Source organism: Microcaecilia unicolor, chromosome 1, assembly GCF_901765095.1.
Source record: "Microcaecilia unicolor chromosome 1, aMicUni1.1, whole genome shotgun sequence".
Classification (NCBI taxonomy): domain Eukaryota; kingdom Metazoa; phylum Chordata; class Amphibia; order Gymnophiona; family Siphonopidae; genus Microcaecilia; species Microcaecilia unicolor.
In genome coordinates, this window is record NC_044031.1 from 16,439,981 (window position 1) to 16,456,488 (window position 16,508).

General features: G+C 47.2%; 1 protein-coding gene across 1 annotated transcript; it reads right to left on the bottom strand.

Annotated features, from left to right (window-relative positions):
* Window positions 1-12,011: 12,011 nt before the first annotated feature.
* On the bottom strand, window positions 12,012-14,567 carry LOC115463234 (oocyte zinc finger protein XlCOF6-like; the record flags this gene model as incomplete). Its single annotated transcript, XM_030193567.1, has 2 exons — window positions 12,854-14,567; window positions 12,012-12,769 (listed from the first exon to the last, which is right to left on the bottom strand). Coding segments are annotated over exons 1-2 (2,409 nt in total), but the record flags the coding sequence as incomplete, so codon positions are not given.
* Between the last annotated feature and the right edge of the window lie 1,941 nt (window positions 14,568-16,508).

Below are 16,508 nucleotides of genomic sequence, written 5' to 3' on the forward strand. Positions count from 1 at the left end.
CCGGTACCTCGAGACCGAGGGGGATCGACCTCCTCCTCCTCCATGCCCTCCGGCGCCGGTGACGTGCACCGGAAAAAAGACAAGAAGCGCCGTCACCGGGAGCCCTCGGTGCACCCTGAAGGGGAGTCGACGCCGAAGCGTCATCGCAGAGAGGAGAGATCTCCGTCGGTGGTGGAGGTACCGACGCGTCGGGGTTCCGGCACCTCGGTGCCGTCTCCTGGCCCCCAGCAGCTTCTGGCACCGACACCCTTACCGGCCCCACCGCCTTTCCCGGCAGCGGGCCTGGACGAGTGCCTCAGAGCCATCCTTCCGGGGATCCTGGAAGGGCTGATGCGCCAGGCTGTGCCGGCGTCGGGGGTGCTTGCGCCCCCGGCGCCGATGACTGTGGCGCCGGCGAGCTCTAGCCCGGCGCCGGGGCTGTCGACACCGCCGCCGCTTGCGGTGCCGGTCTCGACCGCCACGCAGGTGGAGTCCCCGTCGACGTCGATGGAGGGAGCTCCGTCCCCGCCGGCGCGGGAGTCCACCGCTCGACGACACCGAGGCCTCGGTGCCTCGACGTCGAGCCGGGCCCGGTACCGGACTCAGCTACATGAGCTCATGTCCGATACCGAGGATGAGGACTCGTGGGGGGAAGAGGAAGACCCGAGATATTTCTCCTCAGAGGAGTCTACGGGCCTTCCCTCGGACCCCACGCCGTCACCGGAGAGGAAGCTCTCACCTCCTGAGAGTCTCTCCTTTGCCTCCTTTGTGCGGGATATGTCTATAAGCATTCCCTTTCCCGTGGTCTCTGTGGAAGAGCCGAGGGCCGAGATGCTCGAGGTCCTCGACTATCCATCACCACCTAGAGAGTCCTCCACGGTACCGCTGCACAATGTCCTGAAGGAGACGCTGCTTCGGAACTGGGTGCGACCACTAACTAACCCCACCATTCCCAAGAAAGCAGAGTCCCAGTACAGGATCCACTCTGACCCAGAGCTCATGCGGCCCCAGTTGCCCCATGACTCAGCGGTCGTGGATTCTGCTCTCAAGAGGGCACGGAGTTCGAGGGATACCGCCTCGGCGCCCCCGGGGCGGGAGTCTCGCACTCTGGACTCATTTGGGAGGAAGGCCTACCAATCCTCCATGCTCGTGACCCGCATCCAATCTTACCTGCTCTATATGAGCATCCACATGCGGACCAATGTGCAACAGCTGGCGGACCTGGTCGATAAGCTCCCGCCGGAGCAGTCCAGGCCATATCAGGAGGTGGTCAGGCAGCTGAAGGCGTGCAGAAAGTTCCTGTCCAGGGGGATTTTTGACACCTGTGACGTGGCATCTCGTGCTGCGGCCCAAGGTATAGTGATGCGCAGGCTCTCATGGCTGCGTGCCTCTGACCTGGACAACCGCACCCAGCAGAGACTGGCTGACGTCCCTTGCCGGGGGGATAATATTTTTGGCGAGAAGGTCGAGCAGATGGTTGACCAACTGCATCAGCGGGAAACCGCTCTCGACAAGCTCTCCCACCGGGCGCCTTCAGCACCCGCCCCCGCGGGCGGGCGTTTTTCCCGGGCTCGGCAGGCTGCACCCTATTCTTTTGCGAAGCGTAGGTACAACCAGCCGGCCCGAAGGCCTCGTCAGGCACAGGGACAGCCCCAGCGCGCTCGTTCCCGTCAACAGCGTGCGCCTAAGCAGCCCCCTGCGCCTCCACAGCAAAAGCCGGGGACGGGCTTTTGACTGGATCCACGGGAACATAGCCGCCCTACAAGTGTCCGTACCGGACGACCTGCCGGTCGGAGGGAGGTTAAAATTCTTTCACCAAAGGTGGCCTCTCATAACCTCCGACCAGTGGGTTCTCCAAATAGTGCGGTGCGGATACGCCCTGAATTTGACCTCCCTGCCTCCAAATTGTCCTCCGGGAGCTCAGTCTTTCAGCTCCCATCACAAGCAGGTACTTGCAGAGGAACTCTCCGCCCTTCTCAGCGCCAATGCGGTCGAGCCCGTACCACCCGGGCAGGAAGGGCAGGGATTCTATTCCAGGTACTTCCTTGTGGAAAAGAAAACAGGGGGGATGCGTCCCATCCTAGACCTGAGAGGCCTGAACAGATTCCTGGTCAAAGAAAAGTTCAGGATGCTTTCCTTGGGCACCCTTCTGCCAATGATTCAGAAAAACGATTGGCTATGTTCCCTGGATTTAAAGGACGCCTACACTCACATCCCGATACTGCCAGCTCACAGACAGTATCTCAGATTCCGCCTGGGCGCACGGCACTTTCAGTATTGTGTGCTGCCCTTTGGGCTCGCCTCTGCCCCACGAGTGTTTACAAAGTGCCTCGTGGTGGTAGCGGCCTACCTACGCAAGCTGGGAGTGCACGTGTTCCCATATCTCGACGATTGGCTGGTCAAGAACACCTCGGAGGCAGGAGCCCTCCGGTCCATGCAGTGCACTATTCAGCTTCTGGAGCTGCTGGGGTTTGTGATAAATTACCCAAAGTCCCATCTCCAGCCAACCCAGTCTCTGGAATTCATAGGAGCTCTGCTGAATACCCAGACGGCTCAGGCCTACCTTCCCGAAGCGAGGGCCACCAATCTCCTGGCCCTGGCTTCGCAGACCAGAGCGTCTCAGCAGATCACAGCTCGGCAGATGTTGAGACTTCTGGGTCATATGGCCTCCACAGTTCATGTGACTCCCATGGCTCGTCTTCACATGAGATCTGCTCAATGGACCCTAGCTTCCCAGTGGTTCCAAGCCACCGGGAATCTAGAGGATGTCATCCGCCTCTCCACCAGTTGCCGCACTTCACTGCTCTGGTGGACCATACGGACCAATTTGACCCTGGGACGTCCATTCCAAATTCCGCAGCCCACGAAAGTGCTGACGACGGATGCATCTCGCCTGGGGTGGGGAGCCCATGTCGATGGGCTTCACACCCAGGGTCTGTGGTCCCCCCAGGAAAAGGATCTGCAGATCAACCTCCTGGAGCTCCGAGCGATCTGGAACGCACTGAAGGCTTTCAGAGATCGGCTGTCCTGCCAAATTATCCAAATTCGGACAGACAATCAGGTTGCAATGTATTACGTCAACAAGCAGGGGGGCACCGGATCTCGCCCCCTGTGTCAGGAAGCCGTCGGTATGTGGCGTTGGGCGTGTCGGTTCGGCATGCTTCTCCAAGCCACGTACCTGGCAGGCGTAAACAACAGTCTGGCCGACAGACTGAGCAGAGTCATGCAACCGCACGAGTGGTCGCTCCATTCCAGAGTGGTACGCAAGATCTTCCGAGAGTGGGGCACCCCCTCGGTGGACCTTTTCGCCTCTCAGACCAACCACAAGCTGCCTCTGTTCTGTTCCAGACTTCAGACACACGGCAGGCTAGCGTCGGACGCCTTTCTCCTCCATTGGGGGACCGGCCTCCTGTATGCTTATCCTCCCATACCTTTGGTGGGGAAGACCTTACTGAAGCTCAAGCAAGACCGCGGCACCATGATTCTGATAGCGCCCTTTTGGCCTCGTCAGATCTGGTTCCCTCTTCTTCTGGAGTTGTCCTCCGAAGAACCGTGGAGATTGGAGTGTTTTCCGACTCTCATTTCGCAGAACGACGGAGCGTTGCTGCACCCCAACCTTCAATCCCTGGCTCTCACGGCCTGGATGTTGAGGGCGTAGACTTCGCTGCGTTGGGTCTGTCTGAGGGTGTCTCCCGGGTCTTGCTTGCCTCTAGGAAGGATTCCACTAAAAAGAGTTACTTTTTCAAGTGGAGGAGGTTTGTCGTTTGGTGTGAGAGCAAGGCCCTAGAACCTCGTTCTTGCCCTGCACAGAACCTGCTTGAATACCTTCTGCACTTATCAGAGTCTGGCCTCAAGACCAACTCAGTAAGGAATCACCTTAGTGCGATTAGTGCTTACCATTATCGTGTGGAAGGTAAAGCCATCTCTGGAGAGCCTTTAGTCGTTCGATTCATGAGAGGCTTGCTTTTGTCAAAGCCCCCTATCAAGCCTCCTACTGTGTCATGGGATCTCAACGTCGTCCTCACCCAGCTGATGAAACCTCCTTTTGAGCCACTGAATACCTGCCATCTGAAGTACTTGACCTGGAAGGTCATTTTCTTGGTGGCAGTTACTTCAGCTCGTAGGGTCAGTGAGCTTCAAGCCCTAGTAGCTCATGCTCCATATACTAAATTTCATCACAACAGAGTAGTGCTCCGCACTCACCCAAAGTTCCTGCCGAAGGTGGTGTCGGAGTTCCATCTTAACCAGTCAATTGTCTTGCCAACATTCTTCCCCAGGCCGCATACCCGCCCTGCTGAACGTCAGTTGCACACATTGGACTGCAAGAGAGCATTGGCCTTCTACTTGGAGCGGACGCAGCCCAACAGACAGTCCGCCCAATTGTTTATTTCTTTCGACCCTAACAGGCTAGGGGTCGCTGTCGGGAAACGCACCATCTCCAATTGGCTAGCAGATTGCATTTCCTTCACTTACGCCCAGGCTGGGCTGACTCTTGAGGGTCATGTCACGGCTCATAGTGTCAGAGCCATGGCAGCGTCGGTGGCCCACTTGAAGTCAGCCACTATTGAAGAGATCTGCAAGGCTGCGACGTGGTCATCTGTCCACACATTCACATCTCATTACTGCCTCCAGCAGGATACCCGACGCGACAGTCGGTTCGGGCAGTCGGTGTTGCAGAATCTGTTTGGGGTGTAAATCCAACTCCACCCTCCAGGACCCGAATTTATTCTGGTCAGGCTGCACTCTCAGTTAGTTGTTCTTCGTAGGTCAATTTCCGTTGTACCCTCGCCGTTGCGAGGTTCAATTGACCTGGGTTATTGTTTTGAGTGAGCCTGAGAGCTAGGGATACCCCAGTCGTGAGAACAAGCAGCCTGCTTGTCCTCGGAGAAAGGGTATGATACATACCTGTAGCAGTTGTTCTCCGAGGACAGCAGGCTGATTGTTCTCACCTACCCTCCCTCCTCCCCTTTGGAGTTGTGTGTTTCATCTTTTGCTAGTCATTCAACTGGCGGGAGCGGTCGCGCACGGGCGGGAAGACGGCCGCGCATGCGCGGTGGGCGTGCCCTGCGTGCCGACCGTCCCGCGAAGCTTCTTCCGGTTGGTGGGGGCTGCCGCGGACGTCAACCCAGTCGTGAGAACAATCAGCCTGCTGTCCTCGGAGAACAACTGCTACAGGTATGTATCATACCCTTTATCACTGGAGGGGTCGTCTAAAGCAGAAAATCCCTCACACGGTTTAGGGCGCTTCTGCTCTCCTTTCAATCCTTTGTCCCTTATTGGGCAAAGGGTTTCTCGTGTAATTCCACCTGACTCATAAGGAGGTGGCCGTTTTTTATAATTTTCCTGTTCTTGCTGTATTTTTTCTACATCTGCATGGAATAAATCAGACGCGACTGAAAATAAATTCCAAATAGTAAGATGTTTTTCTAAACTTTTCTGCTTTTTCTTATTTTCTTGTATGTATCTCAGTAGAGACAACAATTTTGGGCGATCAAACGATCCATACTGAGACCAGCTCAAAAAAGAATCTTTTGCATCATATTTGACCCATTTCTCATGTGTTTTTTCAATCTGTTTTTTGTCTAACGGGAATAATTCTATGACGTGCTGCAAAGGGGTGCATTTTTTTGAACTATCTAAATCTAAATACAAAGTGTATACAGAGGGCTTTTCTTTCTTATCTGCCCCTTTCCCTTCCATTTTATTCTGACTATTACAATTTCTCCGATATAACCACAACCTACAAAAATATACTAAGGTACTTAAACAAAGAATATATACAAAAAAGAGAACTACAAAAGAAAACAAATATACAAAAAGAAAAGTCAGTGTGCACTATTACTCACGCGTCTTCTTATTTCTTTTTAAGCAAGCCCAGGAGTATGTCCACGTCAGTAGGTTGATCACTCCCACGTCAGTGGTGCACAGAAGTCAGGCTAGACAACGCTTGCTCTCAAAATCCTGTAAAACTTTCGTTAACAACAAACACTTAATTTGTCATTCGTCTCGCCCTTTCGTTCCATGTGCGGCATAAGTCCTGCCGCGGTCGCCACTTTGAAGAAAAGGCTAGACGAATTTTACATTTAATATAAAATGTTTATTCACCTCTTAGTTTACAATTTACTGTATAGCATCAATGGTCTATACAGGAAGCATATCTGCACAAACAAGCAATGTACAGGCAAAGAAGTCAGAATGCTTGCTACATATTTATTCTATCCTGCTTATATACTGTTTGTCTTTGCTATATGACTAATCTTTTCCTGACATCACGTGCATGCTGTACCATACCATAAATCTTTGATCTTGAGCAGAACATGCTGCGTCTGTTCCCCTCACCACTCCCCCCTCCTTTTCTCACAGACAGTCAGGCGCCTTGCCCATTTTCCTTCATACTTCAGCACATTCTTTCTCAAGACATGGGGGGGGGGGGGAGGTTGCATTAATCACTGTCAGCACTTCCTGCTGCTGTGAACTTTTCAACTCTTTCCACTTTATATTTCTTACAGGAGCAACAGCATCAACACACGAATCCTGAAGTTTTTTTATAAAGGACAGATGCTTTCTTCTTACCAGTTACAATACTGAGACAGAGGGCAACAAAATCTGAAGGAGTAGTGAGCAGAGAATTAGAGACCTGAAAGGTCGAGAAAAAGGCAGAGATATCCTTCCACACGGGAGAGGCCAGCAAAGAAACATCGTATAGTGCAGCCAAAGCATCCGGTGACAACAACGTACCTGCAATATAAAGGTGTGATAACAGCCATATACCTTTACCAGCTTTTTGGGACTGCAGGTGAACAGACTGCAAGCTAGAGTTATACAAGAGGGAGACATCCTCCAGGGAGGCAGCGCTAACTCCAAGACCAGCCCTAAACGGATATTAGAGGCAGAGGCAGAGGCCTTCAACAACCACAAGTGCTTGGTATATGGATACAAATCTGCAGAGGGTAAAAGATATAAGGGGCAAGGGCGCACCAAGGCGGCCTCAAAAATCAGCCACCTAGGCGTCAGATGAGAGAATTCCCTTTGGAACCACATTAAAGACTGTGATAGGCGAAAAGCCATGTGATAATTTTTTAAATCAGGGACATTGAATGAGTTGGCATCTTAAGCTTCTTCAGTGCATTGCGAGGTGGTTTTTGTCTCCAAAGAAACTTAAGTAACAAGGAGTCAATCTTGGCGTACAAAGAATTTGGAAAAGAGAAGGGAGTCATACTAAATATATAATTCAACTTCGGAGCCAGAACCATCTTGATAGCCCCAATCCATCCCCACCACGTCAAATAAAGCGGAGACCATAAACCCAGGAGTGAAGTGGTTAAATTCAAAATTTGATTCTGAATAAGAGACATGGTCTGATCCACCGACCTGGAATACCAAACTCCCAAATATTTAAGTTTAGAAGGTTCCCAGGCAAATGGATATTGAGATATCTGAGATCTATACACCAGGGAATTTAACGGCATGATGGCTGATTTAGACCAATTTATTTTATAGCCAAACAGAGAGGAGAAGGAATTGATTACATCCAAAATAATTGGCAGGGAGTTTGGGGTGGTATAGAGTAAAATAGCATCAGCATAAATAGAAAGTTTGAATACCTCTCCTCCCACAGACACCCCAGAGATATTGGAATGAGCCCGGACAGCCAGAGCCAATGGCTCTAAGGCAATATTAAAAAGGAGAGGAGACAATGGACAGCCTTGTTTAGTACCCTGCCGGAGAGGAAAAAGTTGAGAATTTGTACCATTCACTGAGATTGAAGGCATCGGATCAGTATATAAAACTTTGACCATTTTAATAAAAGATGGACCAAAATTAAACCAAGCCAAAGTGTGAAACAAGTAATCCCATTCAATTCTGTCAAAGGCTTTCTTAGCGTCAAGTGAGACCGCTATAAACGGCTCACTTGAGCCCTCAACATGTGCAAGGACATTCCAAAAGAGTCTAGAGTTATCGCTAGCCAACTTGCCTATCGTAAACCCATTTTGATCTCTATGGATGATATCCGGCACAATATGTTGAAGGCGCAAGGCCAAGATTTTGGCATAGATTTTGTTATCAATGTTAATCAAAGAAATAGGCCTATAATTCTCAACTTTAGATGGGTCCCTATCTGGCTTGGGTATAACAATGATCTTAGATTGATAGAAAGAGCCAGTTTGACCTTCATAATGTAAGAGCGAATTATAGATAATATGTTACTTGGGCACCAGAAGATCTGCAAACATCCGGTAAAATTCCACAGGGAGACCATCATTACCTGGTGATTTACCTTTAGAGAGGGAATGAATAGCCTCCAATATTTCCTGTTGGGAGAAGGGTTGTTCCAAAGCGTGCTGTTGAGACCCATCAAGTAGAGGCCTATCAAGATGGTTCCCAAAGTCCCCAAAGGATCCTGATGAAAAATGTACCTCAGAGTCATATAATTTGTGGTAGTACGATTGGAATTGCTGGGCAATATCTTCATCCGAGGTATATATGACCTGTGCGCAGTCAACTATTTGCGAGACCCTAATCCTATTTCTCTTAGTTTTAAGGTATTGCGCAAGAAGATGGCTGGCCTTATTACTCTCAGCGTAGAATGTCGACTTATGAGCATGAATTAATTCCAGCGCATCTTTAGAAAGAGTGGTATTAAAATCGTACCTCAAATTCTGCAAGCACAAAAGAGTCGTTGAATCATTATCAACGACAAACTGGTCTTCCAATAGCTTAAGTTGAGCAGTTTTAACCTCCAGGTCTCATCTACGCTGATGAGCGTGCATGGCAGAATAACTAATTATATGCCCTCTAATTGTAGCTTTAAAAGCATCCCACCACAAGAGTGCTTTACCCTCCTCCAATGGGTTAAAATGAAAAAATTCATCCATCTTGGATTTAATAAATTGAACAAAGCGATCATCCTGCAGCAGCAGAGAATTAAATCTCCAAGGTGGTGCACTCCGACTAGGCAATACCGCAGTTAAACTAAGACACACTGGCGAGTGATCTGAGAAAACCTTACTCAGTATTTCTGAATTACATATATGTGGCAATAAATTGGAGGAGATTAAAAAGTAGTCAATCCTTGAAAAACTCTCATGCGGAGGAGAGTAAAAAGTAAAGTCTTTCTCTGTGGGATGAAAAAGACGCCAGGGGTCCACCAATCCCAGAGAGGTCTTAAGATCCCGGATCCTATCCAATGATTTCAACAGCCTGGGAGGACAGGTGGATTTCCTATCCAGGATAACATCCTGCACTTGATTAAAGTCACCACTCTAATATTGCTGGCTCCAAAGGAAACAATCTCAGTAATTATATTATGAAAAAACGAGGGAGAGTCAGAATTTGGTGCATAACCAATTAGAATCGTGCAGTTTTAAGCTCACTAATATCCATCTCCCCTCAGTATCGGAGCACTGTTTTATAATGGAAAGTGGAAGGGAGGTGCGAGCAAGAATTGCAACTCCATTCTTTTTATGCACCGCAGAGGAGGCAGCAACAAGAGAATAGAACTGGTCTTGGAATCCCGCCACATCAGATGCAAGAAGATGCGTCTCCTGAACTAGAATAATATCAACCTGCAGCCCTCTAAAATACATCAAAACCTTCTTACGTTTTATAGGATTATTTAAACCTTGTACATTAACAGAGACTATTTTCATCTAAAGACAATATAAGTACAGGTTAGGTTCATAGGAACCAATCATGGAAAATGGCATCACAGGCATGGAATATCGTTGGAAAACTGCGAAGGAGACTATGCAAAAAGAAGAGAGACCAGAAGAGGTACCTAGGAGAGAAATAAAACCCTGGAAACTGCAAACCCCTCCACAGAGAAAGCAGGAACTGCACTGCCACAAAACCAGAGACCTTCAAGGTAGCAGACTGCCAGAAATGACAAGAACCCTCAGAGAGTATCAGTGAGCCGGCAGACTGCAGTGTGAGAGAACAACAGGAGCAGTAACAGGAGGAGTGATACCCCCGGTAGTACAGGCATCTGGAGAAAACGACTGCCAACAAAACGTAATGCCCCCCTGGGACCAAAGCTGCAAGAGAGAAAGTCCGTTGTGATATGCAGAATTTTTAATCTATTCAATTCAAGAATCTTCCTTAACATACAGTGCTATAACTCCACCAATTTAATCCGCCCTATCACTGCAATATAATTTGAACTCTGGTATGACATTATCCCATTTGTTGTTTCTCCCCTGCTGATCCAATTCCTTGAAAAGTTTTGTTCTCTTCACAAATTCTGTTGCTTCCATCCCTTTTGGCACCGACAGATTTTCACCCACTCCTTCTACTTGTCAAAAGGATTCTGGAGGTTTTCTTTCATATTTTAATACCCTTTGTGAACTGGGATCTGTTGATGCCATTAAGTAAACCTGGAGGACTATGGAAAAAGAAGCCAGCAGATCAATATAACATCAGAAAGATTTTATTGAAGATACCGCATGTAAACAAATTGCCCGACACAGGCCGTGTTTCGCCCACCAAGGGTTGCGTCAGGGGCTACAGTAAACAAACACCATCTAGCAGGTGAGGGGGGGAGAGAGCTGGGGGAGGCCCCAGAGAAGAGCAGGTCAGAGAAGGAGAGGGAGGAGAGAGAAGAGGTCATGGAGATCTGCCGGGAGGCCCTACCGGTGTCAGAGGAGGAGGACAGTGACTCTTCAGAGGAGGAAGATTTCACAGACTATTTCAGGATCCAGAGGTCCCGACCAGTGGCCTGATTAAAAGGGTGTAATTAGACTCTGGAATTCATTGCCGGAGAACGTGGTACGGGCGGTTAGCTTGACGGAGTTTAAAAAGGGGTTAGATAGATTCCTAAAGGACAAGTCCATAGACCGCTATTAAATGGACTGGAAAAATTCCTCATTTTTAGGTATAACTTGTCTGGAATGTTTTTACGTTTGGGGAGCGTGCCAGGTGCCCTTGACCTGGATTGGCCACTGTCGGTGACAGGATGCTGGGCTAGATGGACCTTTGGTCTTTCCCAGTATGGCACTACTTATGTACTTATGTAAGATAAAAAGTACAGAAAAGGAGGTGGTGGAGTTGGGGAAGCAGGTTAAGATGGCAAAAGCCCTGTGCAAACTAGCCCCAGTGGAGCACCACAAGACCTATACAAAGGAGGTAACCCATTTACTTAAGCTTCTTCAAAAGAAAGAACATTTGCTGGAGGTGTTACTGGAAATGTTACAGTTCCAAAATGATGTTTAAGAATAGAGGGGATCGCTCAGAGCATGTGGTCGCAACATGTGCTGTATTTATATTTTGATTCTATTCTGTTTTATTATTCCCCAATAAATACACTAAATTTGAATTAATTACATTAACCTGCATTGTACGTTTAGGAACATGTGCTTAAAGCATTTGGAGCTTGCACATGTGAGGACATGTGCTTTTCACCAATATAAAGGCCAGATAGTTAACTTTAAAAAGAAAATGTTTATTTCTAATACAGGCAAGATAACAAATTTACAATAGAGAGGCAATTTTAGAGAGGATCTTTTACCAATGGAAGTATGCTACAAAATAACAGGTTTGATTGTAAATGAAGCTGGATAACTCACATTGATGGAGGCTGCTATGGAGAGTGATGCAGGAGATCCTTGCTGGAACAGGAAGTTTCTTTGTAGATTTGCTGTCTGATGGAGCTTGAAGCCGTTTCTTTCAGGTGGATGTGATGTCCAGCTTGAGAAGTCAGGATTCCAGGAGATTCTAGCTTGCTTTTAGATTTAATCACTTCAGGGCAGCGGCGACTAGGACAGGAGCATCAGGAACAGCCAGGAAGAACTCTCCTTCTAAAGAAAGAGCCCCTGCTTTTAAAGTGTCTGAACTGGGCATTTATCGTCAGGTGGTTGCCCTTGGTCCAATTAGAAAGCTCCTGGGTAGCTGAATTCTGGGCATCTGGCTTTGAGATGGAGCATGGCAACAGGTCACATGCTCAATGACATCACAAGACTTCCTGCCTGGACATCTGCTAGTCCATTGTCTGAGAGTGACTGAGCTTAGATGGGCTTAGGACATGGAAATAGCTTCTCACCTGTGTGGATTCTCTGGTGTATGGTCAGTGTTCCCTTTTTACTAAAGCTTTTACCACATTGATTACATATAAATGGCTTCTCTCCTGTATGGATTTTCTGATGTGTGGTCAGTTTTTCCTTTTTACGAAAGCTTTTATCACACTCACTACATTTATATGGCTTTTCTACTGTGTGAATTCTCTGATGTTTGGTCAGTGTTTGCTTCTCAGTAAAGCTTTTACCACACTCACTACATGTAAATGGCTTCTCTCCTGTATGGATTTTCTGGTGTTTGATCAGTGTTCCCTTTACACTAAAGCTTTTACCACAATCACTACATGTAAATGGCTTTTCTCCTGTGTGCATTCTCTGGTGTATGGTCAGTGTTCCCTTTTTACTAAAGCTTTTACCACATTGATTACATATAAATGGCTTCTCTCCTGTATGGATTTTCTGATGTGTGGTCAGTTTTTCCTTTTTACGAAAGCTTTTATCACACTCACTACATTTATATGGCTTTTCTACTGTGTGGATTCTCTGGTGTATGGTCAGTGTTTTCTTCTCAGTAAAGCTTTTATAACACTCACTACATGTGAACGGCTTCTCACCTGTGTGCATTCTCTGGTGTTTGGTCAGTGTTCTCTTCTCAGTAAAGCTTTTACCACACTCACTACATGTGAACGGCTTCTCTCCTGTGTGCATTCTCTGGTGTTTGGTCAGTGTTTGCTTCTCAGTAAAGCTTTTATAACACTCAGTACATGTAAACGGCTTCTCACCTGTGTGGATTCTCTGGTGTATGGTCAGTGATTGCTTCACAGTAAAGCTTTTATAACACTCACTACATGTAAACAGATTCTCACCTGTGTGGATTCTCTGGTGTATGGTCAGTGATTGCTTCACAGTAAAGCTTTTATAACACTCACTACATGTGAACGGCTTCTCACCTGTGTGAATTCTCTGGTGTCTGGTCAGTCTTTCCTTCGCAATAAAGCTTTTACCACACTCAGTACATGTAAATGGCTTCTCACCTGTGTGGATTCTCTGGTGTTTGGTCAATGTTTCCTTCACAATAAAGCTTTTACCACACTCAGTACATGTAAATGGCTTCTCACCTGTGTGGAGTCTCTGGTGTGTGGTCAGTCTTTTCTTCTCAGTAAAGCTTTTACCACACTCAGTACATGTAAACGGCTTCTCACCTGTGTGGATTCTCTGGTGTGTGGTCAGTGTTCTCTTCGTACTTAAGATTTTACCACACTCATTACATGGAAATCGCTCAATGCTGTGGATTCTCTTGTGTTTTGTGAGGTGTTCTTTTAGACTGAAGCTTTTATTACAGTCAGTACAGGTAAACGGCTTCTCTCCTGTGTGCATTCTCTGGTGAGTGGTCAGTGTTTCCTTTCTACTAAAGCTTTTACCACACTCAGTACATGTAAATGGCTTCTCACCTGTGTGCATTCTCTGGTGAGTGGTCAGTGTTTCCTTTTCACTAAAGCTTTTACCACACTCATTGCATGGAAATGGCTCAATGCTGTGGATTCTCTTGTGTTTTGTGAGGTGTTCTTTTTGACTGAAGCTTTTATTACAGTCAGTACAGGTAAATGGGTTCATTCCAGTGTCAGTTTTCAGGTGGTCTCGGAGACTGTCTGTAGTGAAGCTTTTACCACACATAGTAGAGGTAAATGGTTTCACTACTGAATTAAGTCTCTTGTGCATTGTGAGGTTTCCTTTCCAACAAGCACTTATTCCACTGTCAGCAGAAGTATATAATCTCTCATTTTTCTTGATTTCCTGGTATTTTGAGAGCGTTGCCTTCCTGCAAAATATTTGTTCAGATTTAGTAGAAGTGTCCGGTTCCCCAGCAGTTTGAGCTTTTTGGTGATCTATGACTGCTTCCTCTTGACTAAAGCTTTTCTGACATTCAGCACTTGAAACTGATCTCTGTCCTTGTTGGAGCTGATCTCTGTCCTTGTTGGAGCTTTTCTCACATCCAGGACATGAAGATATTCTCTCATCAGTGATGTTTTTCTTATATTTTATAATGTCTGCTTTGTTCGTAAAGCTTTTCCCATATTCTGTAAATGTACACATTGTAGTTTCTTTATTAGTTTTCTTGTGTTGCATTAGCTTTTTCTTCCTATTGAAACCTTTCCCACATTCAGAACCTGTAAAATGTTTCTCTTTTAGGACTGTTTTCTGTTGTCCTTCTAGTTCTCTCTTTAGACTGACATTTCCCCCATTGTCCGTACATGTAGATGGTCTCTCTTCAGTATCAGATCTAAGAAGTGATTTTAGAACAAAATGATTGCTGAGGAATATCTGACAAATATCACAGGAACAGCTTTGATCTCTCATCTGGTTTCTCTCCTCTTCCCCTGCCTGTTTGAGATTACTGATACTGTTTTCACACAGAGCTGAGCCTCCTGGTGAAGGTTTTTGTTTATTTTGATTCTTTTCCTTTTCTCCCCAGTCAGAACTGGAAGAAGTTTTCTCTTTGTCTCTTTCTGATAACATCTTTTCCCCTTCAGGCTTCTCACTGAGCTTCCAGTTATGTGTCTCTGTATTACTGTTTTTAGGGTCCTCTTTTTCTTAAAAGTAAAAAAAGAGCATTGTGTATTATTGTAGGAAAAGACATAAAAACAATCTTACAATCCAAACGTATCACAGGCAAAAAACAGCAATGATGAGCCAGTAATTATTAAATTGTAAAATGGACAAACAATCCACCTAAAGCCGCCTAGATAAACTTTTTTTTTATATTTTTAAGGGAGGGGTTTGTGGGGTGCTATGTGTTTTTTATTCTTAGTTATACGGTCTGTGCCGGGGCTGGTAGTTGGGAGGCGAGGATAGTGCTGGGCAGACTTATACGGTCTGTGCCAGAGCCGGTGGTGGGAGGCGGGGCTGGTGGTTGGGAGGCGGTGATAGTGCTGGGCAGACTTATACGGTCTGTGCCAGAGCTGGTGGTTGGGAGGCGGGGTTGGTGGTTGGGAGGCAGGGATAGTGCTGGGCAGACTTATACGGTCTGTGCCAGAGCTGGTGGTGGGAGGCAGGGATAGTGCTGGGCAGACTTATAGGGTCTGTGCCACAGCTGGTGGTTGGGAGGCGGGGTTGGTGGTTGGGAGGCAGGGATAGTGCTGGGCAGACTTATACGGTCTGTGCCAGAGCTGGTGGTGGGAGGCAGGGATACTGCTGGGCAGACTTATACGGTCTGTGCCAGAGCTGGTGGTGGGAGGCGGGACTGGTTGTTGGGAGGCGAGGATAGTGCTGGGCAGACTTATACGGTCTGTGCCAGAGCTGGTGGTGGGAGGCGGGACTGGTTGTTGGGAGGCGAGGATAGTGCTGGGCAGACTTATACGGTCTGTGCCAGAGCTTGTGGTGGGAGGCAGGGATAGTGCTGGGCAGACTTATAGGGTCTGTGCCACAGCTGGTGGTTGGGAGGCGGGGATAGGGCTGGCCAGAGTTATACGGTCTGTGCCCTGAAGAGGACAGTACAAATAAAAAAGTAGCACATATGAATTTATCTTCTTGGGCAGACTGGATGGACCGTACAGGTCTTTTTCTGCCGTCATCTACTATGTTACTATGTTACCTGACTACAAATATTTTTATGGATTTTCCTCTTTTGAACCCCTCTATCATAGTTCCTTTGACCACATCCTCTGGTACAACGAACAGCTTAATTATGCACTGCAGGTAAAACAACCTTTCTACATTCTCTTAGGCTTCCGTGGCAGGCGTCATGTTGTGGTTGTTCGGGTCTTGCCTTGTCTGAGTAAACGTAATCAATGTTTCATTTATTGTACTGTGATTTTCTTCTTCTTCTTTTGTTTTTTTAAATATTTTTATTGAGAGAAGTTGAACCATCTTAATAAATTGAGGGCTAAAATTGAACCATTTTAACACATGAAAAAGATAAAGCCATTCAATTCTATCAATTGCTTTTTTGGCATCAAGTGAAACAGCTACATAAGGTTCTTTGATATTTTCTGTAAATGCGAGAATATTCCAACAGTCTTGAGTTGGTCAAGACGCTTGGGTTATGCACTCCTACCAGCAGAGGGAGACTGAGAAACACTGAGCTTTGGATACTGTATATATAACCTGTGCAGAACCCCAACTAGCCGGTATATCAATAACCCTGTACGTGGCAATTTCAGATCAACAAGTGTTTGTGCTTCCACAGGCAGGCCAGAAACAGAGCCAAACCTGAACCAGACTGCAGCGGAGCCTGGGGAGACAAATTATTTTAAAAAGCAGGCAGGCAACGCTGCTTCCCGGACCGGCGGAGCAGCGACAGCAACATGGGCGGGCCTGCAGGGAAAGTGGCTGGGCCTGGGCCCATCCAGGCCCGCCCATGGCTACGCCCCTGATGCACAGGGTTTAAACAACCGTTTAAAGCGTAAAAAACTGTCAGTATACTTTAAGCATCTAAATGCAGATATAATCCTTATTCAAGAGACCCATCTTAATAGGTCAGATTGTATGAGCCTACAAGACAAATTCTACTCTCTTGCTAGT